General features: G+C 45.4%; 2 protein-coding genes across 2 annotated transcripts in view; one reads left to right on the forward strand and one right to left on the reverse strand.

Annotated features, from left to right (window-relative positions):
* The window catches only part of KRIT1 (KRIT1 ankyrin repeat containing), a 352560-nt gene that overhangs the window by 184180 nt on the left and 142695 nt on the right, over positions 1–25685 (reverse strand). The gene's annotated exons all lie outside the window — the stretch shown is intronic.
* The window catches only part of ANKIB1 (ankyrin repeat and IBR domain containing 1), a 218212-nt gene continuing 204947 nt past the window's right edge, over positions 12421–25685 (forward strand). The window contains exon 1 of the mRNA XM_082257819.1: positions 12421–12703. Coding sequence (XP_082113945.1) covers positions 12516–12703 — 188 coding nt within the window. The 5' untranslated portion in view covers positions 12421–12515. The remainder of the gene's footprint in view (positions 12704–25685) is intronic.

A 25685-nucleotide genomic window follows, 5' to 3' on the forward strand; every position in this document is an offset into this window, starting at 1 on the left:
AAATCATTTAGGTTCATTCTTCTTCCTCACAAATGTACACATAGCACCCCATACTGACAGAAAAACACAGAATTGTTGACATTGTTGCAGATTTATTAAAAAAGAAAAACTGAAATATCACATGGTCCTAAGTATTCAGACCCTTTGCTGTGACACTCATATATTTAACTTTCCATTTCTTCTGATCATCCTTGAGATGGTTCTACACCTTCATTTGAGTCCAGCTGTGTTTGATTATACTGATTGGACTTGATTAGGAAAGCCACACACCTGTCTATATAAGACCTTCCAGATCACAATGCATGTCAGAGCAAATGAGAATCATGAGGTCAAAGGAACTGCCTGAAGAGCTCAGAGACAGAATTGTGGCAAGGCACAGATCTGGCCAAGGTTACAAAAAGATTTCTGCTGCACTTAAGGTTCCTAAGAGCACAGTGGCCTCCATAATCCACAAATGGAAGACGTTTGGGACGACCAGAACCCTTCCTAGAGCTGGCCGTCCGGCCAAACTGAGCTATCGGGGGAGAAGAGCGTTGGTGAGAGAGGTAAAGAAGAACCCAAAGATCTCTGTGGCTGAGCTCCAGAGATGCAGTCAGGAGATGGGAGAAAGTTGTAGAAAGTCAACCATCACTGCAGCCCTCCACCAGTCGGGGCTTTATGGCAGAGTGGCCCGACGGAAGCCTCTCCTCAGTGTAAGATACATGAAAGCCCGCATGGAGTTTGCTAAAAAACACCTGAAGGACTCCAAGATGGTGAGAAATAAGATTCTCTGGTCTGATGAGACCAAAATAGAACTTTTTGGCCTTAATTCTAAGCGGTATGTGTGGAGAAAACCAGGCACTGCTCATCACCTGTCCAATACAGTCCCAACAGTGAAGCATGGTGGTGGCAGCATCATGCTGTGGGGGTGTTTTTCAGCTGCAGGGACAGGACGACTGGTTGCAATCGAGGGAAAGATGAATGCGGCCAAGTACAGGGATTATCCTGGACAAAAACCTTCTCCAGAGTGCTCTGGACCTCAGACTGGGCCCAAGGTTTACCTTCCAACAAGACAATGACCCTAAGCACACAGCTAAAATAACGAAGGAGTGGCTTCACAACAACTCTGTTCTTGAATGGCCCAGCCAGAGCCCTGACTTAAACCCAATTGAGCATCTCTGGAGAGACCTAAAAATGGCTGTCCACCAACGTTTACCATCCAACCTGACAGAACTGGAGAGGATCTGCAAGGAGGAATGGCAGAGGATCCCCAAATCCAGGTGTGAAAGACTTGTTGCATCTTTCCCAAAAAGACTCCTGGCTGTATTGGATCAAAAGGGGGCTTCTACTAAATACCGAGCAAAGGGTCTGAATACTTAGGACCATGTGATATTTCAGTTTTTCTTTTTTAATAAATCTGCAACAATGTCAACAATTCTGTGTTTTTCTGTCAGTATGGGGTGCTGTGTGTACATTCATGAGGAAGAAGAATGAACTTAAATGATTTTAGCAAATGGCTGCAATATAACAAAGAGTGAAAAATTTAAGGGGGTCTGAATACTTTCCGTACCCACTGTATGTATGTATGTATATATATATATATATATATATATATATATATTGTGTTTTGTGGGTAAAAAGAACCCAATGCTTCAGCTGTCATAAGCAGGTGGAGTGAAGGGAGATCAGCAAACATCTGAAAATCCTGAGAATATGGGCTGGATGCGCCTGGAAGCAATGAGAATTTCATAATTTCTGGGTTTATATCTGACCTCTCCCCTCAGCGCTGGTCGGGAAAAATCTAATCAAGCATGATTTGTGCTTGACCAGCTTCAGTGGGATCCATAGGTAACATTGGAAATCTAGTAGACTCCTGATGACTCCCTAAATAAGAGGACCTTGACATTTCTACTATGGTATTGCATAAGGTGCTATCAGCAGGACAGATGGTGCTGGTGGACAAGTGGTTATATAAGAATTAGCTACCTGGAATTTGTCCAACATGGTTTTCTTTTAATTTATTCACAATTATACAAAGCTATTCACAAATCTATTCTCTGCTTCCTTTGCAGAATAAATAAATACAATGCAGTAATCTGTATCTTTACACCGTCCACCAGCTGACAATTACTGGTGGTGCTAGACTGAAGTCTGGGTCCTGTAAAGAAGAAAATCTTTTTTATAGGTTTCAGCTGTTGATGCGGTCATTGTGATCAGACATCTGTGCCCATGTGCTGTGTGTTGGGTAGACGGGGCGTGAGTACAGTGTGTCGCAACAGCTTGTTTTTGGCCTATGGGGTGCGTCATGTGCTGATAAGTCAGCTGGTCCAAGTCAGAAGCAGGACAGACTGAACAAAAGGTGGCATATATAACTGAAATAAAGCAGACCATTGTGCTATAAGTATTATTTACAATCTAAAACGGTTACAGAAGATAACTCCAGTGCAGTGTCAGAAAAGCCTCTGTATGTATATACTGTATATGTGTGTGTGTATATATATTACTGATCGACATATATAGTTTTTTTAATACCGATACCGATATTTTGGTCACTTGCTTTCAGGGGGACGGGAGACCCGGGTGAGCCGTGGAAGGCGGCGGGAGGACGTCCCCTCCCGCTCCTTGTAATGACAGCCGAGCGGCTTCTCAGCTGCATCGGTTGTCATTACAAGCCAGCCGACCGTCGGCTATTGACACCGGTACCGGGGTGATGCCTCTAGCTGCAGGAATCACTCTGGTACAAGCACTTTCCCGAAATATCGCCAATATTGGTAACCTCAGGGGCCGATTCCGATATATCGGGGATAGTGCATATTGGCCCCCGATACATCTGTTTTGCCGATAATCGGTCGATCTATAATATATATATATATATATATATATATATATATATATATATATATATATATGTGTGTGTGTGTGTGTGTGTGTGTGTGTATGTATGTATGTATGTATGTGTGTGTCTAATAAAATATACATTCTATATACAGCAGTCAAAATAGGTACTGAACACGTCACCATTTTTCTAGGTAAATATTTGTAAAGGTGCTATTGACATGAAATTTTCACCACGTTGGTAACCAACCATGCAATCCATACATACAAAGAAACCAGAACAAATAAGTTCAGAAATTAAGTTATGTGTAATAAAATGGAATGACGCAAGTAAAAAAGCATTAAGCACATGAGGAAAGGGAGGTGCAAAAAGGCATGGAAAGCCAAGAACACCAGCTGAAATCTAACCGCAATTAGAAAGCAATCCTGCCCCTTGTCAGTGAAAATTAATATCAGCTGGTTCAGTCTCAAAAAATGACCTATAAAAATGTTTCCTTACCAAGGTGTCACATAATGACCTATAAAAATGTCTCATTACCAAGGTGTCACATAAGAAACATCTCATGATGGATAAAGCAAAGAGCTCTTTCAAGACCTTCACAACCTTATTGTTGCAAAACTTACAGGTGACGTTGGTTACAGAAGAATTTCTAAACTTCTGAATGTTCCAGTGAGCGCTGTTGGGGCCATAATCCGGAAGTGGAAAGAACATAATTTCACCATAAACCGGCCGCGACCAGGTGCTCCTCACAGGATTCCTGACAGAGAGTGAAAAGAATTATCAGAAGAGTTGTCCAAGAGCCAAAGACCATGTGTAGAGAACTTCATAAAGACCTGGAATTAGCAGGTACAATGGTTTCAAAGAAAACAATAAGTAATGCACTCAACCGCCATGGCCTGTATGCACACTCACTCACTACGCATTACTCCATTGCTGAAGAAAAAGCATGTTGAAGCTCGTTTAAAGTTTGCTGTCTAACATTTAGACAAACCTCTGAAATACTGGGAGAATACAGTATAGTCTGGTCAGATGAGAGCAAAATTGGACTTGTTGGATGCCATAATACACACCATGTTTGGAGATAAATTGGCACTGCACATCACCCCAAAAACACCCCCATACCCACAGTGAAGTTTGGAGGTGGGAACATCATGGTGTGGAGCCGTTTTTCAGCATACGATACTGGCAAAATTCATATCATTGAAGAAAGGATGAATGGAAAATTGTAAAAATCTACTGCCATTTACCAGGATGATGGAGATGAAACAAGGATGGACATTTCAGAAAGGGAATGATCCCAAACACAAAGCCAAGGAAACGCTCCATTGGTTTCAAAGAAAGAAAATAAAGCTGCTAGAATGGCCCAGCCAATCACCTGACTTGAATCCAGAAAAGAAATCTATTGAAAGAAATAAAGATCAGAGTTCATAGAAGAGGCTCACTGAACCTTAAAGATTTGAAGATTTGTGTGGAAGAATGGGCCAAAATCCCACCTGAGCAATGCATGCAACTAGTTTCTCCATACAGGAGGCGTCTTGACAACAAAGGAATCTGTGCCAAGTATTAAATACATTTCAGTTAGCGTGTTCAATACTTTTTCCCTGCGTCATTCCATTTTATTACACATAACTTCTTTTCTGAACTTATTTGTTTTGGTTTCTGTATATGAATAGTAATTATTAGCTTTTTTTTTTTTTTTTAACCACTTAAGCCCCGGAAGATTTTACCCCCTTCCTGACCAGGGGGTATTTTGCGATTCGGCACTGCGTGACTTTAACGAACAATTGCACGATCGTGCGACGCTGTACCCAAATTAAATTGACGTCCTTTTTTTCCCACAAACAGAGCTTTCTTTTGGTGGTATTTGATCACCTGTGCAATTTTTTTGATCATGCGCTATAAACAAAAAGAGTGTCAATTTTGCAAAAATAACAATATTTTTCACTTTTTTTTATATGAAATTCCCCAAAAAAATGTAAAAATCTAAATTTTTTAACATTTTAGGCCAATTTGTTTTATGCTACATATGTTTGGTAAAAAAAATCGCAAAAAAAGCGTATTTTGATTGGTTTGCGCAAAAGTTATTGCGTTTACTAACTAAGGGAAAGATTTTTGTCATTTTTGTTGTTTTTTTTTTTTGTAATGGCGGCTATCTGCAATTTTTTTTTTTTTGCGGGACTGCGACATTGCGGCGGACAGATCGGACCCTTGACTGACATTTTTGACACTTTTGGGGTTACCAGTGACATTTCTACAGTAATCAGTGCTATACATATGCACTGTTACTGTAAAAATGACACTGGCAGTGAAGGGGTTAACTTTTTTGAGCGGGAGGGGTTAAGTGTGTCCCTAGGGGCGTGCTTTAACTGTGATTGGATGTGGTTTGAGGTGTAAGAACAGAGATCAGCGGTCCTACATAGCAGAACCGTATGATCTCTATTCTTACACAGGGAAGAATGACAGGCGGCTTTGTTTACATTAGCCGCCTGCCTTTCTTCCGCTGTAACGGACAATCGCGAGTGCCCGGCGGACATCGGGTCCGCCAGGCACACGCGCGCGGGGGTCCATGAGCGAGCGGGAGCGCGCCTCCGTTGGCGCGCACTCGCTGCCTAGAGCCTCACAGGCTAGCGACGTAGTCCTACGTTGCTTTGCCTGTGAGGGGCTGACCGCCGCAGTAAGTAGTCGTGCGGCGGTCGGCAAGTGGTTTAGTAGATGGCATTCCCTGATTGTAACATAATTGACCCTTGTCCAATCAGAGCATGCCTTGTACTCATTGAAATAAGTACAAGGCATTCTGTGAATGGCAGCAGTTCCGTGCAAGCAACTCCCTGTGGTCAGTGTGCAGCGAAGGGCCGCTCGCATAGCTTACGGGTCCTGCTCATGTTCTATCAGTTTAGTATCGCTTAATAATACAGCAATTTCAAGCTTCCCGAAAGGTCTATCAGGAATAAGATATGCATGCTTACATTGTACCAAGCTGGGCTAATGCAAGTATGTGATACAAATAATTCCAGAAGTTCATCTTTAAAGCTAAACTCCAGCTTTTCATGCACTTAACATACAGTGGGGAAAATAATGATTTGATCCCCTGCAGATTTTTTAACCACTTAAGCCCCAGGCCTATTTTTGACACTTTTTGTTTATAAGTTAAAATCAGTATTTTTTGCTAGAAAACTACTTGGAACCCCCAAACATTATATATATTTGTTTAGTAAAGACTCTGGAGAATAAAATGGCGGACATTGCAATATTTTTTGTCACGCGGTATTTGCGCAACGGTCTTTCAAACACCATTTTTTGGGAAAAATTACAAAAAATCACATTTCACTGCTTTAAAAAAAAACTAAACAGTAAAGTTAGCCCATTTTTTTGTATATTGTGAAAGATGTCACGCCGAGTAAAGAGATACCCAACATGTTACGGTTTAAAATTGCGCACACCCGTGGAATGGCGACAGACTACGGTCAATAAACCTCTCCATAGGCGACGCTTTAAAATTTTTTTAACGGTTACCAGTTTAGAGTTGGAGTGTAGCTCCTTTTTTTTTTTTTAATTATTGCTCACGCTCTGGCGATTGCGGCGATACCTCACATGTGTGATTTGATTTGAACAGCGATTTCATTCGCGGCGCGACTTCCATATGCGTTTTCTTTCGTGCTCAAGCTCACGGCGGCGGGGGCGGCAAATATATATTTAATTTTTTATTTTTAATTTTAACACAGGTTTATAAAAAAAAAAAAAATAAATCTGATCACTTTTGTTGCTGTCACAATCAATGTAAACATTCCTTGTCACAGCAATATGCAGTGACAGGTACTCTTTATGGAGGGATCGACGGTCTTAAAGACCCTAGACCCCTCCACTACACTTCCATGTATTAAAAACGCTGAAAACGGCATTTTTGAATACATTCACTTTTTGAAACGGCCGCCTTTAGCAGCCAAGTAACCCAGATGTGATGTCATGGACGCCACCTCCGGGTTACGTCATCGGAGACCCGATTGAAGCCGCATCCGGCTTAGATCGGGACTCCATCCAGCCGGCGGAGATGGGAGACCTGGGCAAAGCCGTGGAAGGCGGCGGGAGGGGGGGCGTCCCCTCCTGCTCACCAGGGTAACGATCAAGCGGCTCCCGAGCCGCATCGGTTGTTACTGCGGGAAAGCCGACCGCCGGCTATAAACAACGGTACCTGGATGATGCCTCTAGCTAGAGGCAACATCCAGGTACAACCACTTAAAGTGAGCCGACATAGGGCTACGTCAGTTTGCGTTAAGTGGTTAAGTTTGCCCACTTAGAAAGAAATTAAGGGTCTATAATTGTTACCATATGTGTATTTAAAATTATAGAGACAGAATATCGACCAAAAATCCAGAAAAAAACACAAGATACAGATGTTCTAATTTGAGTTGCAAATCAGTGAGTAAAATAAGTATTTGGTCCCCTACCAACCAACAATATTTCTGGCTCCACTGACTGGCTACAGTATGTGCTCATGCGGTACACAGACTTGTCCTGTCAATTCCATTTAAACCTCACCATCATGGGCAAGACCAAAGAGCTTGCAAAGGACGTCGGGTACAAGATTATAGACCTGCACAAGGCTGGAATGAGCTACAAGACTATCCGCAAAAAGCTTGGTGAGGAGACAACTATTGGAGCGATTATTTGCAAATGGAAGAAATGCAAAATGACCATCAATCGCCCTCGGTCTGGAGCTCAATGCAAGATTTTGCCTCCTAGGGTAAGGAGAATCATGAGAAAAGTGAGGGACTAACCCAGGACTACACAGGAGGAGCTTGTGAATGATTTCAAGGCAGTTGGGACCCCAGTCCCCAAACAAACCTTGATAACACAATATGCCGCCATGGAATTAAATCCTGCAGCACCTGCAAAGTCCCCCTCCTTAAAAAGGCACATGTACAGGCCCGTCTGAAGTATGTCAATGAACATCCAAATTATTCAGGGAAAGATTGGAAAAACGTGTTGTGGTCATTTGAGACCAAAATCGAGCTCCTTGGCATTAATTCGACTCACTGTGTTTAGAGGAAGAAAAATGCTGACTATGCCCCTAAGAACACCATCTCTACAGTTAAGCATGGAGGTGGAAACATTATACTTTGGGGCTGTTTCTCTGCTAAAGTTACAGGCTGACTTTACTGCATTGTGGGGCTAGTGGATGGGGCAATGTATTGTAAAATCTTGGATGAGAGCCTTTTTCCCTCAGCCAGAACACAAAAGATGGGTCGAAGATGGGTCTTCCAGCATGACAATGACCCAAAACATACTGCCAAGGCAACAAAGCAGTGGCTCAAGAAAAAGCACATTAAGGCTATGGAGTGACCTAGCCAGTCTCCAGACCTTAATCCTATAGAAAATTTATGGAGGGAGCTGAAACTTCAAGCTGCCAAGCGACAGCCTTAAAAACCTTAAGGATTTAGAGAAGATCTGTAAAGAAGAGTTGACAAAATCCCTCCTGAGATGTGTGCAAGCCTGGTTACCAACTACAAGAAACGTCTTACCTCTGTGCTTGCCAACAAGGGTTTCTCCACCAAGTACTAAGTCATGTTTTGCTTAGGGAACAAATATGTATTTTACTCCCAACTACAACTCATTTTATAAAATTTGTTGTGTTTTTTCTGGGTTTTTGGTTGATATTCGGTCTCTATCATTTAACCACTTGCCGACCGCCGCCCAACTATATACGGCGGCGGTCAGCCCCTCCCAGGCAAAGTGACGTACCGGTATGCCACTAGCCTGTGAGCCAATGGGGGCAAGCGCGAGCCGCCGGAGGCGCGCTCCCACCCCCGCTCGTTCACTGGGAAGCCCGCGCGTGTGACCAGCGGACCTGATGTCCGCTTGTCACTCACGATCGTCGGGTGGAGAGAGAGAAAGGCAGGCAGCTAATGTAAACAAAGCCGCCTGTCATTCTCCCCTGTGTAACAGCACAGATCACTCGGTCCTGCTATGTAGGACCGTTGATCTGTGCTGTTACACACACAGCCACATCCAATCACAGTTAGAAACACGCCCCTAGGGACACACTTAACCTCTCCCTCTCCAATAAAGTTAACCCCTTCCCTCCCAGTGTCATTTTTACAGTAACAGTGCATATGTATAGCACTGATTACTGTAGTAATGTCACTGGTACCCCCAAAAGTGTCAAAAATGTCAGTCAAGGGTCCGATCTGTCTGCCGCAATGTCGCAGTCCCGCAAAAAAAATCGCAGATCGCCGCCATTACTCGTTAAAAAAAAAAAAAATGACAAAAATCTTTCCCTTAGTAAAACGCAATAACTTTTGCGCAAACCAATCAAAATACGCTTATTGTGATTTTTTTTTTACCAAACATAGGTAGCAGAAAACAAATTGGCCAAAAATTTAAAAAAATTTTGATTTTTACATTTTTTTGGGGAATTTCATATAAAAAAAAAGTGAAAAATATTGTTATTTTTGCAAAATTGTTGCTCTTTTTTTGATTATAGCGCATGATCAAAAAATCACACAGGTGATCAAATACCACCAAAAGAAAGCTCTGTTTGTGGGAAAAAAAGGACGTCAAATTCATTTAGGTACAGCGTCGCACGACTGTGCAATTGTCCGTTAAAGTCACGCAGTGCCGAATCGCAAAATACCCCCTGGTCAGGAAGGGGGTAAAATCTTCCGGGGGCTTAAGTGGTTAAAATACACCTATGATAAAAAATTATAGATCCTTCCTTCATTTATTTGTAAGTGGGCAAACTTATAAAATCTGCAGGGGATCAAATAATTATTTTCCCCAATGTAGTTCCAAGCTGGCTCAAATGAACTATGTCCCTCACTAACGTGATGCCGCTGGTTGTGCGGTATAAACTGTATGTGTAGCTGAGGCTACATACAACATACCACATTGTTTTCTGTGTTTGAGCCGGGACTTCCGCTCTCATGCCCGGAACAGAGTAGAGTCTATCACAGTGGCGCTCAGCCATTCAGAGAAAGCAATGTATTCTGACTGATATCACAACCTCTGACTCAGCCAATCAGAGGAAGCTTTGTATTCATTGCTAGAGTACATTGCTTTCTCTGAATGGCTGAGGGCCGCTGCAGTAGACTCTTCTGTGTTCCCGGTAGAAGACAGAAAGTATCGGCTCTAACCCGGAACACAGTGGCGGTATGCTGTATGTATCCACAGCTACATACAGTTTGTGCCGCACATCCAGCGGCCTCACATGTTAGTGAGGGACATAGTTCATTTGAGCCAGCTTGGCCCAAATGAACTATGTAAAGCGTATGAAAAGCTGAACTCCGTGACGTGTATTTTCACAGTTGACATTGGCAACTACTACAGAAAGATTTAGCCAGGGGGCCCCATTAAAATTTTGCTATGGTACCCCATGATTCTTGGTGATGCCCCCGGCATTTACCATAATATAAAATAAATAAATTCAGCAGGGTTCTTAAAAGCCCCTCTTGAATGGACTCAACAGGTGTGCAGAGCCACAAAGCTATGCAAGATCACCAGTGGAGTCCCTGAGGAATAAGTCCAGTATACAAAGTCATCCACAACTTGACCTCAAGCTGCATTGTCAACCTCATCTCAAAATATCACCCAAACCATTCTCTGCTCCTCCCGGGACCTTTTGTCCTCCTAGCCCCTTCATCACCTACTCCCATGCTTTCTTCCAAGACTTCTTCAGAGTCTCTCCAATCCTCTGGAATTCCCTACCCCAATCTGTCCGTCTGTTTTCTACCAGTATACAAAGCCATCCACAACTTGGCTCTGAGCTACATTGCTGAGCTTGTGTCAAAATATCACCAAAACCAATCTCTATATTCCTTCAAGGACCTCCTGCCCTCTAGCGCCCTGGTCACCTCCTCCCATGCTCTCCTTTAGCGGGGAGCTAACTGACACTGACGTTACTAGTGACACTAATACAGTGCTCCATGATATCACTGTACTAATGACCGTACAGGGGTGATCAGAAGGGCAATCAAGGGATTAACTGTGTGCCGAAGGGAGAAGAAACAGCCAGATCGCTGTTGTGTCTTTGTAAATGCAGAACTCTGTGCTGTGATTGGCCTCAAACTCATGCTGTTTCCTATCACAGCACAGATCAGCAGGGGGCACGCACACCTACGCCTGAAAACCAGAAAGTGGATAGCGATGTACCCGGACGTTGCTGTGCTGCACATTAGCAGTAAATGTACCAGAAAGTGGATCATTGTACCTGTACTGCTAGTGCTGCCCACTAGCAGTACACGTACCAGGAATTGGATCGTGACCTACCTGTACGTTGCTGTGTCGCCCACTATCAGCAAACGTATCAGGAAATGGATTGTGACCTACCTGTACGTTGCTGTGTCGCCCACTATCGGCAAACATACCAGGAAATGGATCGCGACCTACCTGTACGTTGCTGTGTCGCCCACTATTAGCAAACGTACCAGGAAATAGATCGCGACCTACCTGTACGTTGCTGTGTCGCCCACTATTAGCAAACGTACCAGGAAATGGATCGCGACCTACCTGTACGTTGCTGTGTCGCCCACTATTAGCAAACGTACCAGGAAGTGAATCGTGACCTACCTGTACATTGATGTGCGGTCCACTAGAAGTAAACTTACCAGGAAGTGGATCGTGACCTACCTGTACATTGCTGTGCCACTCACTAGCCGTAAACGTACCAGGAAGTGGATCGTGACCTACCTGTACATTGCTGTGCCACTCACTAGCCGTAAACGTACCAGGAAATGGATTGTGACCTACCTGTACGTTGCTGTGCTGCCCGTTAGCAGTAAACATACCAGGAAGTGGATTGCGTCCTACCTGTACGTTGCTGTGCCCTGCTGTGCAGCCTGTTATCACTAAATGTACCAGGAAGTGGATTGCGATTTTCTATTTACAGCACGTTGCTATGCCTCGCTGTGCCACCCGTTCGCTGTAAATGTACTGTTAGCGGGCAGCAAGTGGTTAAAGTAATGTGTTTGTACTGCTCTGAAATTCTGTATAATATTTAAGCTCTTTACCCGTAGAGTAAGCCATCCATCTGAAATGCAGACACACCTGACTAAAATGTTCTTTGCAGCTGTCCTCTGTGCTGCTATTATATCTTTATTTATTTATTGGAGATAATATTCCTTCCTTGAAGAGCAAAAGTATTTCTGCGTTTTAAAAAAAAAAAAAAAAAAAAATCAAGAATTCCAGACATCAAAAACTATTTTCAGACCGTTCTTCCAGCCGATGACCTGCGCTGTCTGGATCCGTGACCTTTAAACATCAGTAGGACTCGAACAGTGGGAGGAAGAGATTTCACCTTCTTAAAATCCCCCTTTCTGGCAAATAACATATCAAAAATCTACAAAGTTTCAGACATTTCCATGTGGTTATGTATAGTTTGATGACGGGAAGGCTTTGATCCGTCCTCCTTTCGTTGGATACGTCCAAATTATAGGTTTGTGAAATGCCGTGTCTGCCCCGTTGGCCTGGCGGGGGAAGAATTTTACACTTGAGAAGTTGGTTAAAGTTTGATTGAAGTTTTTTGCTTTTGTGTTCTAAAACCATAAGGCTGAACTGAACGAAGGAGCGTTCCTCTAAGAGGTCTTTTTTTTTCTGCATTGTACAATATTTATTTATTTCTTGTGTTTTGCAGGGTGGATGGAATGTTGTGGATTCTCTTGGCAAGAAGCTGAACGTAGGGTAGACAAGTGCCGGTCTCTAGACTACCATGGGAAACGCCACTACAAAGTTCCGCAAAGCCTTGATCAACGGAGACGAGCACCTAGCTTACCAAATCTACGAGAGCAGCCCACAGCTGAAAGAGTCCCTCGACCCCAACACATCCTATGGGGAGCCGTACCAACACAACACTCCACTGCACTATGCCTCTCGCTATGGCATGGCACGCCTGATCAGGTCAGTGACTGCTCGGACTTTGTAGAATAGTCTGCATATTTGCATGTGTACTTTACATCGCATGGGTAAAATCAGTTCCTCTTTTTTTGTACCTAAAGCAAACTTTTTCTGGCAGAACCTAAGAGGCAGCTATTGCTGATTTTTCCTTATAAAAATGCCAGTAGCTTGACTGTTTTGCTGACCTTCTGCCTCAGTCACTGACCCAAATCAAGCTTGCAGGTCTGGAAGACCACAACTCGCATATTTGTTCTAGATTAGTTATTTAAAGCTACAAATCCCAAGAGCCAGGTACAAAGAAGCAAAAATGTTCTGATCAAGCGCCTAGTCAATCAATGGTTAACCACTTAACGACCGCCTAACGACTATTTACGTCGCTCGTTTAAAGCTAAATACCGGGTTTATGGCAGCAGATAGCTGCCATAACCCCGGTATTTTTTTTTAAACGGCGGCCGGTCGGCTTTTAGATAAGGGTGGTCTCAGCGGCGGATTTGCTGCAGGATCACCCTTACGGTGCGGCGGAAGAGGTAACAACCCCCCCCTTCCCGCCGCATCCCGGCCGTTTTCCCCGCTTACCTTACCCGCCAGCAGCGGGGAAAACGATCCGGTCCCGGTGCTCCGTGAGAATTACCTACCCCGTGAGAAAAACCTATCCTCGTCACTTCCGGTGCACGGCAGTGTGTGTAATGCGGCGGTTACATTAAAACAGCTGTGCTGCAATATGAGTCATCTCCGCTCCTATCCCTGTCACTTCCCTGATCTCGGCTAGTAAATAGAAAAGCGGCGGCGGGTGTATGAAAAGATGAATCACGGAGCCTAGAGCCGCTTTTATATTTACTAGCCAAGATCAGGGAAGTGCCAGGGACAGGAGCGGAGATGACTCGTATTGCAGCACAGCTGTTTTAATCTAACCGCCGCGTGGGTAGTTTTTTTTCACGGAACACCGTGATCATTTCATACCCTCCATGCATGCGCACTAGTCAGCTCTTCATCTGTTCCATTACGTATCCGGGGCTGTGAGCATGCGCACTGCTGCGCTGCTCAGCTGTTCCTGGCAGGAAGTGACGAGGGTAGGTTTTTCTCACGGGGTAGGTAATTCTCACGGAACACTCTGAGACAGGAAGTCGAGTGAGGGCAAGATGGCCCTCACTCGACTCTATGGTCTTGGAGGACCGGAGCGACGTCAAACGTCATTGCCTAGCAACCAGTTTAAAGGGCCGATTTTTTTTTTTTTATTATTTTTTTTTTTTTTCTTGTAGTTGTGAGGTCTGATGTCTTTTTGAACCCAGATCTCACAATAAAGAGGACCTGTCATGCCTATTTCTATTACAAGGGATGTTTACATTCATTGCAATAGGAATAAAAATGATCACATTTTTTTTTTTAATAAAAACAGTGTAAAAATAATAAATAAGATAAATAGGGGAAAAAAAATTAAAGCGCCCTGTTCCTGTTAGCTCGCATGCAGAAGCTAATGCATACGGAAGTCCCGCCCACATATATAAACGGTGTTCAAACCACACATGTGAGGTATTGCCGCGATCGTTAGAGTGAGAGCAATAAGAGAGCCCTAGATCTCCTCTGTAACTCTAAGCTGGTAACCTGTAGAAATTTTTAAAGTGTCGCATATGGGATTTTTAAGTACCAAAGTTTGTCGCCATTCTGCGAGTGTGTGCAATTTTGAAGTATGACATGTTGGGTATCTATTTACTCAGCATAACATTATCTTTCACATTATGGAAAAAAATTGGGCTAACTTTAGTGTTTTCTTATTTTTTAATTAAAAAATGGGATTTATTTCCAAAAAAGCAAGGAAGAAGATAAAGGGTTCTCTTTGTGAACTTTGCTTGCTTTACCCAAATATAATTAGGCAGCTGTGTGTTAGAAGTGCATTTATTCTTCAAAATATTTTTTCCCCCAGCAGAGGATCCCTGTGTGGTTCTTTTGAAGGTCTGACATGACTTTGTAAATTTTTAATTTCCTCCGTACGCGGTTGTTAAGTTTATCTCTACAAAGCGGCGGTTCCGTGTTTTGAGATCTCTTCTAATCATTTTTATGTAAGCATTGGGGAGAATATTGTCAGGGAAGACGTAATGTGATCGTGGCTGACAATTCGATAGGAACGAAGCTGCAGTGACTCCACACTACTCATATTTTTCAGATTAATAAATTATAAAGTATAATCACATCAGGTTGTCGGCGTGTCTGGTACCATCCGTGAAGCATCATTCACAAGCTAGGTTTGTGTCTGCTGTGCCGGAATAATATGCTAATGTAATCTTGTCTCTCTGCCGCTGAAGTGTTTGCATTTACTTCCCCAAACCTCCCATTTCAGAGACCTTGTAGGGGAACCCGGAGCTCTGCTGTGCTACAGAGAAAATGGTGACACAGCAGATTGTGTCTGCTGAATTTAGCTTAAAACAGGGGGGTCTCCAAACTTTCTAAACAAAGGGTCAGTTTACAATCTTTCAGACTTTAGGGGGGCCCCGTCTGTGACCCTGGCATTGGTGGGAGTAAACAATGCCATAGGCTTGGTGGACAGTGGGAGGTATATTGGCCCCTTGTTGGTGTCAGTGGGAGGTATAGTGGCCCCTTGTTGGTGTCAGTGGGAGGAATAGTGCCCCCTTGTTGGTGTCAGTGGGAGGAATAGTGCCCCCTTGTTGGTGTCAGTGGGAGGAATAATGACCCCTTGTTGGTGTCAGTGGGAGGAATAGTGACCCCTTGTTGGTGTCAGTGGGAGGAATAGTGACCCCTTGTTGGTGTCAGTGGGAGGAATAGTGCCCCCTTGTTGGTGTCAGTGGGAGGAATAGTGACCCCTTATTGGTGTCAGTGGGAGGAATAGTGCCCCCTTGTTGGTGTCAGTGGGAGGAATAGTGCCCCCTTGTTGGTGTCAGTGGGAGGAATAGTGGCCCCTTGTTGGTTTCAGTGGGAGGAGTAGTGCCCCCTTGTTGGTGTCAGTGGGAGGAATAGTGCCCCATTGTTGGTGTCAGTAGGAGGAATAGTGCACCCTTGTTGTCAGTGGGAGGAATAATGGCCCCTTGTTGGTGTCAGTGGGAGGAATAGTGGCCCCTTGTTGGTGTCAGTGGGAGGAATAGTGGCCCCTTGTTGGTGTCAGTGGGAGGAATGGTGGCCCCTTGTTGGTGTCAGTGGGAGGAGTAGTGCCCCCTTGTTGGTGTCAGTGGGAGGAATAGTGGCCCCTTGTTGGTGTCAGTGGGAGGAATAGTGGCCCCTTGTTGGTGTCAGTGGGAGGAATAGTGCCCTCTTGTTGGTGTCAGTGGGAGGAATAGTGCCCCTTTGTTGGTGTCAGTGGGAGGAATAGTGCCCTCTTGTTGGTGTCAGTGGGAGGAATAGTGCCCTCTTGTTGGGGTCAGTGGGAGGAATAGTGCCCCCTTGTTGGGGTCAGTGGGAGGAATAGTGCCCCCTTGTTGGGGTCAGTGGGAGGAATAGTGCCCCCTTGTTGGGGTCAGTGGGAGGAATAGTGCCCCCTTGTTGGGGTCAGTGGGAGGAATAGTGCCCCCTTGTTGGGTGTCAGTGTGTAATGTTCCGGTACCTTTGGTACCCTAAATTACACTTTCCACAAGTGTATGCGCCCCTCCATTTACTTTTGGAAAGGTGCGCATACACCTTTAAGACTGGAGCTGTCATCACCCAGCGCCGGACTAGATGGCTATTTAAATCGCCGGTTCTCACTCACATGTGTTCGTTCAAACACCTTTACCTGGATGCTAACCTTGCTTGAAGCTTCCATGCTTGCAAGCTTACCTCGCTGACGGAACCTCGCTGCGCTGATCCCTGTATCCCGCTACTGGATCATCCGCCTCTCCTGAACCACCCTTCGGCTGTATCGCTAATAGTGCTAAGTACCCCGCAGGGGAATTCTCTATAAACTTATACTAAGCTTACACTATCTAGCTCTGCATAGTAAAGACTGTTTATCACATCTGCATAACTAGATTGCTAGCTCTTGAGACTACTGCTACTTTTCTGCACTGGGTTGATCTCTTTTGTATGTCCACCTGCTATTCTGTCATCTGCTACCATACAACATTGCTAAACCTTCCTGCATCCATCTGCTACTGTCTCACCTTCAAGTGTCTATCACCTACCACCTCCACTCAACCTATCCCTCAACCTTCATCATTGTGTTACCACATACATAAAGTCACTCTAGGAACCAGCTTGCTAATTGTGTGTATTTACTGGCTGAAATAAGACCTTCCACACATGATGAGTCATTGAGGTTGGGAATGGTATCTCAGCATATCTCTTACATGACTACTGACGTGGAACTATTTCTGCAGCTGAAAATCCACACCATATAAGAAACGCAGGAGCGTTACACAGTGGGAGGAATAGTGCCCCCTTGTTGGGTGTCAGTGGGAGAAATAGTGCCCCCTTGTTGGGTGTCAGTAGGAGGAATAGTGCCCCCTTGTTGGTATCAGTGGGAGGAATAGTGTCCCCTTGTTGGTGTCAGTGGGACAAATAGTGCCCCATCATTGGTGTCAGTGGCAGGTATTATTCCCTAGTGTTGGTGTCAGTGGGAAGAATAGTGCACCAAGGGCCGGATAAAGGCAAGCAAAGGGCCACATCCAGCCCACATGTCGCAGTTTGGAGATCCCTGACTTAAAGTGTCTGTTGCCTAAAAAAAAAATTGATCCTGTTCCCCTAAAGCATGTTATACAACACAGTGCTTGTGATGTCCATAGGCGTCCTCCCAGAACCCCACCTCCTGCATGCCTCCTGAGGCACACATCTGGCACATTCTCTGACTGCTGTGTCCTTCTTTTACAACTGATCAGATTGGTGTAAAGGGCCAATCACAGTGGCCCTGTACCACATGATCAGCTGTGGCCAATCACAGCTGATCACATGTAAACAGACTTGCCAGTTATCGGCAGTGCTTTCCTCCCATGCTGTGTCTGTGTGAGGAAAGGATTGCCGTTAGCCAGCAAACCTGTCAGCACATCGTTTACACTGATAATCAGGGCAGTGATCATCAGTGCAGCCTCATTAGTGGCCATCAGTGCAGCCTCTTTATGCAGCCCCATCAGTGGCCATCAGTGCAGCCTCATTAGTGAAGTCCCATCAGTGGCCATTGTACAGTGTTACAAAAAAACGCCCAAAATTGTCCTGGGCAGGAAGGGGTGAAAGTGCCCGGTATTGAAGTGGGTTATTTATTCAGTACCATTTTTTTTTTCTTTCTACCTTTTCATTTTAAAGGGTAAGTCCACTTTCTTTGCAGAAAAATATCACATATACAGTTGCCACACAAGTTGTAAGTCAAAAGCGGTATTCAGCTCAAAAGCAAACATTTATTACATTGCAGCCTACCAATTCTCAGATGTGATGGCTGCATTAGTTTTATTTTTTTTAGGGACTGCTGCATAGTACCATGTTACACCCTGGATAAGGGGGTAACAACATTCAACATGTTACTAAAGGTGAACTTAGCCTTTAAATGCTTGTTTAGGAGATGGGAAAATCAGTTTTACTTACCCGATCCTCTGCTCCAGCAGTGAGCTGTTCCTAGACGTTCCAATGCACAGTTATGGGCCCTGCATTGATCTTGATGATGTCAGAGAAAGCCAACCCCCAGTGCATAGGGGAAAAAAGGCTGCGGGAACTGGTCTTGTATCTTGGAGGAACTGGATTTCTAGGTTGGTCTGGTTCAGGAGGGCCATATTGGGTAGACTAGTGCACATTAAAAAAGAAGTATGGCCAAAGCTCTCTTGGCCATACTTGTCCTGTGGGTCACAGGGTGCACTTAGTTCTGCACTCCTGTGACCCAGATTTAGCCAGCAGTGGGCTAATGTCCTCTGTCAGCTGAGGCCACAGAGCCGGTTCTGGCTCTGAAGAGATCCTGACAATAATATTGGGATCCACCCAAATGCCTGACTAGCAGCTGGCACAGGCTTTAGCACAGCCCTGGGGACCTGAGCCAACCACACTTACACCTTCCACAGCCCAGCGCTCCAGTGAGCTCTGGAGGTGCAGAGAGCTGGTAACTGACAATAACAAACTCCCTGCAGAATAAATATCAAGGACTGAGCGATCAGCGGTGTTTGATCGCTCAGTTCTCGATGTAGAGTGGCGGGGGACAGATGCAGCATCAGATCGATCCTGCATCCACCTAGGTCAGTATGTAAGTTTGTTCTTTTCATTCCCCACACTTCTATTTTATTTGTAAATAATATAGTACTTTTATATGCGTTGTAATATACAGGATTTTGTTTTAGTGAAATTGGTGGCTAGATTTAATCCTTTTTTACTGTGTCTTAAAGTTTAAAAAAAAATGTTTCTTTGTATAGCTTGTGATTTATGTATGTATATACTGTACATGGGTGCAGCCATATTTGCTCATGACATATTTGGGGCTTCCCCCTGCTTAGAACTACACAATGAATACGCTTTATTTCTCCTTCTTACAGTGCATTTGTAGGAGTCATCTGACTCACTAAAAACCATGCAATCCCTGTGTGGCTGTTCTCTCTTCTCAGCAGCTGCTATAAATTGCAGAAATATTACAGAGCTACGGTTTACTCTCTCTCTAGTTATTCATTTCAAAATCCGTACATTTTACTCACATGGGAGTTGGCATGTCATGTCGCTTTAATAACTGCGTCTGGCACTCATAAGCCATCCAGAGTGGCAAAGGTGTTTCCTTTCCCTACCTATTTTGAAAAAATTGTCGCTTTAAAGAGTGGGGGTGACCAAAGCGTCCCCTTGGGGTCCCTAAGCGATTTTTCTAGGCGTTACCCCTATGAGGAGTCCCTTATTAAGAAGTGGACTGTTCCACCGGTGGTGGACCCTCAAGTTTCCAGATTGAACAAGGCAACCATGATTCTGGTTGAAGAGGCCTTTAAGGATCAGGCTGACAGGAAGGCGGAGCCTGTGGCCCGCAATATGTACACTCTGGCTGGTTTTCCATTGAGGTCCGTATTCACTATTGCCCTGGTGTCGCAAACTCTGACCGAGTAGGCTAAGCCTTTACGCCGTGACCTGGAGGGAGAACATCTCCCCCCAGCCTTTGCCGAGCTGGCGGACCAGCTGGTCCAGGGACTGCAGTTTATCTGTGATGCCTCTTTGAATGCGGCTCCCCTAGTGGCTCGGCTCTCTGTTTCGGCAGTGATCCTGCGGTGTGTCTTTTGGTTCAAATGCAGACTTCTAAAAAGGCCTTGACTGATCTACCCTTTCAAGGAGATCACCTGTTTGGAGCTACCCAGGATGACATCATTAAAGGTCTCACAGAGGGTAAAAGTACCTTTTTTTTTTTTTTTTTTTTTTCCACAGGCTACTAAGCAAGGAACCTCGTCGTAGACGTGGGCCCTCTGTCTCGGCTCATAGGAAGTTTTTTTGTCCCTCAGGGTTGACTGACAAGGGCTCGAAGCCTTTCAGGGCCTCCTCTGGAGGATCCAAACAAACCTGGTCTGGCAAGCCTAGAGCGGGCTTCTCAAGACCCACAGGCAAGGCTTATTCAGCATGTAGGTACGCCCCGTATCGGGGGTGAGGGGACGTCTTTGCTGGTTTCCGGACCCGTGGACTTCCCTGGTACAAGACAAGTGGGTCCACAAAGTCATTCGTTGCGGCTACAAGATCGAGTTTCGCTCTTGTCCCCCGGCAAGGTTCTTTCCTTCCAACTTGTGCCTGTCCCCGACCACTTACAGGGTCTGTGTGGGGCAGTACAGACCTGTTACATTAGGGGGTGATTGTCCAGGTTCCGACTTCGGAACGTTTTCAGGGTTTTTACTCAAACCTTTTTACAGTTCCCAGGAAGTAAAGCAAGGTGCGTCCAATCTAGGACCTCAAGGCGCTGAACTACTTTGTGCAGGTGCAGAAGTTTAGAATGGAGTCCATTCGCACAGTGGTGGCATCCCTGCGTCGGGGATTTTCTTGCCTCTTTCGACATCAAGGATGCTTACCTTCACATTCTGATATGTGCCGGTCACCGGTGCCTCCTCCGCTTTGCCATGGGAGAGGAGCATTTTCAGTTTGTGGTATTACCTGTTGGCCTCGCCTCTGCTCCTCGGGTCTTCACAAAAGTGTTAGCACCGGTGCTAGCTTTGTTACTCCAACGGGGGATCACGATACTGGGCTTCTTGGACGACATCCTTCTGTGACCGGAGTCTCCTACTGCTCTGGTGGAAAACCTGGAGATCACCATACAAACTCTTTAGGAACTCAGCTGGATTCTGAATTTTCAGAAGTCTGCTCTGGCTCCATCCACAAAGCTGGACTACCTGGGTCTGACTCTGGACTCAGCCTTAGCCAGAGTGCTCCTTCCTCTGGACAAATGCCAGAAATTGCAGGCTGCAATTCATCTCCTGCTGTCCAGCAGATGGTCATCCCTCCGGACTTGCATTCGGGTACTGGGTCTGATGATATCTACCTTCCAGGCAGTTCCGTTTGCACAGTTCCTTACAAAGTCCCTGCAGAGGGAGATTCTGACCAAATGAGACAAGTCTCCGCAGTCTCTGGACAATTGGATCCAGCTGATTCAGGGAACGAAGAAGTCGCTGATATGGTGGCTTTGTTCTCAGTCAATTCGTCTGGTCAAATCCTTCCTCCCCTTGTATTGGATAGTGGTCACCACGAATGCCAGCCTGTCTGGCTGGGACGGCGCCCTCGACAAACATTCTGCTCAGGGGTCTGGACACTGGAAGAGTCCAGACTACTGTTCAATTTCTTGGAACTCCGAGCGATCAGACTATCTGGACCATTGGACTGATCGTCCTCGGGTATGCCCAGTGCACATTCAATCAGACAATCCCACTCCCGTGGCTTATGTCAATCACCAGGGGGGGCACAAGAAGTGTCCTGGCGGCTCTGGAGGTAGCCGGCATTCTAAGGTGAGCAGGACGGTTTGTTCTAGCCCTCTCCGCCGTAGACATTCCCGGAGTGGAAAACTGGCAAGCGGATTACCTCAGTCAACAGGCGTCTGACTAAGGGGAGTGGTCCCTTCATACAGAGGTTTCATCAGTTGTGGATCTGTTGGCGTCTCGGCTCAACAGAAAGGTGCAGAGGCTCGGTTAGGGGATCCTCTGGCGAATGCCACAGACGCGCTGTTGGCACTGTGGGGTCAGTATCGTCTGATTTATGCCTTCCCTCCTCTCAAGCTTCTGCAAAGACTTCTACGCAGGATCAAGGCAGAAAGGATTCCGGTCATCTTAGTGACTCCAGACTGGCCTTGTCGGGCCTGGTACGCAGATCTGGTGCGTCTGGTTGCCGACGTTTCTTGGAAGCTCCCTTTCAGGGAGGATCTGCTGTCCCAAGGACCGATCTTGCATCCTGCTTTACAGTTACTGGCTTTGACGGCTTGGCTGTTGAACGCCAGGTGTTGAAGGCTAGAGGTTTGTCTGAGTCAGTGATTCCTACGCTATTAAAAGCTAGGAAATCGACTTCTAGGAAGATCTCCCATCGTACGTGGAAGACGTACATTGCATAGTGAGAGTCTCTTGAGTTTCATCCTCGCTCCTTCTCAGTGGCTCGGATCTTGACCTTCCTTCAACGGGGGGAGTTTAACAGAAATTGGCCTTGAGTACCATGAAGGGCCAGGTGTCGGCTTCGGCGGTCTTCTTCCAACAATCGTTGGCCACACACTCCCTGGTGCTTACCTTTCTTCAGGGTGTCCAACGTTTGATTCCTCCAGTGCAGTCTCTGTTGCCTTGGACCCTCAATTTGGTGCTTTTAGTCCTCCAGAAGCCTCCCTTTGAGAATCTTCAGGAGATTACCTTGTTTACACGATCTCAGAAGGTGGTTTTTTTTGGTGGCTATTACCTCTGCGTGAAGGGTATCGGATCTGGCAGTGTTTATCCTGTCATTCACCTTACCTGGTGATTCACAGAGATAAGGTGGTTTTTCGCCCCTGTCCGTTGTTTCACCCAAAGGTTGTCTCTGATTTTCATTTGAATGAAGACATTGTGTTACCTTCCTTGTGTCCTAGGCCTAAACATCTGAAGGAAATTGCCATGCATGCCTTGAATGTGGTCCGGGCAAGGAAGTCAGACTTGCTATTTGTGCTCACCGATGGGCATCAGAAAAGGGTTGTTCGCTTCCTCTGCGACCATTTCCAGATGGATCAGACAGACAGTGATTCAGGCCTATTCATTCAAGGGTCAGTTTCCTCCATTCCCTGTTAAGGCGCACTCTACTCGGGCGCTTAGTGCCTCCTGGGCCTTCCGTCATCAGGTGTCAGTGACGCAGATTTGCAAGGCGGCCACCTGGTCATCAGTGCACACTTTCACAAAGTTTTATAAAGTAAATGTGTTGACATCTGTGAATGCTTCTTTGGCCGCACGGTTTTTGCAGGCCGCTCTTAGGAGGACCTGGTCCTCTCCGAGGGTGTATTGTTTTTTTCAGGTGGGCTCCAGTTGTTCTGGTTGAGCTTCTGTTGCCTGGTTGGTTACTGTTTTAGCATTGGGAATTGTTTTGCTGTTCCCACCCTTCATGTTTAACGCTGCTTTGGGATGTCCCAATGGTTATGAAGATCAACCGCAGTGTTTGTCAATAAACGAAAGAGAAAATGGGATTTTTGACTTGCTGTAAAATCCATTTCTCTGATGTTCATTGACGGACACAGCACCCACCCCCTGGGACTGCCCTTAGGCATAGCCAGATTATTTTTCTTCCTAGTGTCCTACTCCTGTAGGGGGCAGTATAATCCAATGATTATGAAGATCAGGAGCTGTGTCCGTCAATGTAACATCAGAGAAATGGATTTTACGGTAAGTCAAAAATCTAATTTTTGATAGATTTTTTACCCCAAAAGCATTTTATTAAAATAATTTTGATAAAAATAACAACAAATCAGATTTAAAGTTAAAAAAAATGAGATTTTTATTATTATTTTATATTTTTATTTTTTTTACATCGATTTAATCCACCCTGAAAAGTATTGTATGCCCTACTTTTGGAAATTCACTGCAACCAGTGCAAACACACTGCATTTGTGGCCTGTGTTTGGGGTGTTATTAACCTAATATTGACACTTAATGCAGATTGCAACCGCAGTGTATGTGAAACACGCATGGAACACGGGTTTTCTGCACCGCGTTTTTTGGTGTGAATGGGGCCTAAAACTGGAACTGCTCCCTGCAACACCTCTTCGGAGCCACATAGTTTCTTCAGTATTTCAGGTTTAATGACACCCAGCATCTCTCCAACAAGAAGAATCTTCTGTAAATGCTGGGTGGCGTGGCCCTGCCCCCGAGGAAGTGTCACCAAAATGCCCTTTTTTCACAGTTTTCTGGTGCAAAGAGTGACGCTGACATTATTACCTCAGTGCCGCTTCTGCATCAGTACCAGCCTCCCTTCCTGGACCTTCCTGGAAAAGAGGTGAAGGTGACCCTCTGGCATAAAAACAAAAATGCATACCACGCAGTCACACAAAGGGGAGAAGGGTTGTTGATTAAGCAAGGTGGGCACAGAGTCTAGAGTTGGACTTGAAGGATGGCTTTTTAAAGTCAGGTCACCAACCTGGCTCTGCTGTCTGGCAGGGCTGTGTATATCTCTGAATTGGCTGCAGAAAATGTGGTAGTTGGAAGCGCTTCCATTTAGGTCTTTCATTTGTTTGCCTTGAGTTCAGCTTTTAAATATCACATTTCATTCATAACACTGCTTACATTCACAGATCTGGAACTAGCATGCTCCTGGCAAAGTCTGAAATGTTTAGTTCCAGATCAGCAAGCTCTAATCACTCCCATACAGTGTTAATTTTTGCATCAAATTTCCTAGTCCTAGTCTCTTGACTGAAATGCAGTTTTAGTTTTAGGGTCCTTTCACACGACCGCTCGGATCAGATCTGCCTGTCAGTTTTTTAGGCGGATCTGATTGGATGCTCCATGCATCCCTATGGGGCAGCGGATGTCGGGGGAGACATGTCCGCTGACACCCGCTGCCATCTGCATCCGATCCTGTCCGTGAAATCCGGACGGATGGAAACCCTAGTTTCCATCCATCCAGCAGATCGGACGGGATCGGATGAGAGCGGACAGGCGGTCCGCTCTCATCCGATTCCCCCATAGAGATGCATGGGGCTCTGACACCTCCCTCTCCGCACACAGAGCGAAGAGGGAGCTGTCACCTTCCTGCTCAGCGGGGATCTGTGTTTACGAACCCCTGCTGAGCAGCATGGATCCGCCTACGGAGGCGGACTGTGTGAAAGAAGCCTTAGTCACATTTTAGTCATCTGCAATTGTTTTAGTTTTAGTCGTATTTAGTCAACTAAAATCCGCAGTACATTTTAGTTGACTAAAATCGAATTAGTTTAGTTAAATTATAATGCATTATTAAGCATTTCTCTAGAATTTCCAAACTAATTATATACTCCTGTAAAAAAAAAAAAAAAATCTAATATCATGTTCCTATTTATGGTATTAGGGTTTGAGAGGCCTGTAATGCACAGTGCTATGGACGTTGGTCTGGGGAGGCCTGTAATGCTACACAGTGCTCTAGACGATCTGGGGAGGCTTGTAAATGGCGCACAGTGCTCTGGGCGGTCTCAGAAGGCCGTAATGCTACATAGTGCTCTGGACGGTGGTCTGATGTGGCCTGTAATGCACAGTGCTCTGGACAGTCTCAGAAGGCCTGTAATGCACAGTGCTCTGGTCCTCTGGATGGTCACGACTGTTGGGACTCTGGAGGCCTGCAATGCTACACAGTGCTCTGTGCGGTCTGAGGAGTCCTGTAATGCTACACATTTCTCTGGGTAGTCTGAGGAGGCCTGTAGTGCTACACTGTGCTCTAGGCATAATGAGGAAGCCTGTAATGCACAGTGCTCGGAGTCGTCATCTGATGAGGCCTGTAATGCTCCACAGTGCTCTGGCCAGTCTGAGGAGGTCTGTAATGCTACACAGTGCTCTGGGCGGTCTGAGGAGGCCTATAATGCACATTGCTCTGGGTGGTCATCTGAGGAGGCCTGTAATGCTACACAGTGCTCTGGGTGGTCTGAGGAGGGCTGTAATGCTACACAGTGCTCTGGGCGGTCTGA

This window comes from Pelophylax lessonae (assembly GCF_965119305.1).
Source record: "Pelophylax lessonae genome assembly, chromosome: 5".
Taxonomy (NCBI): domain Eukaryota; kingdom Metazoa; phylum Chordata; class Amphibia; order Anura; family Ranidae; genus Pelophylax; species Pelophylax lessonae.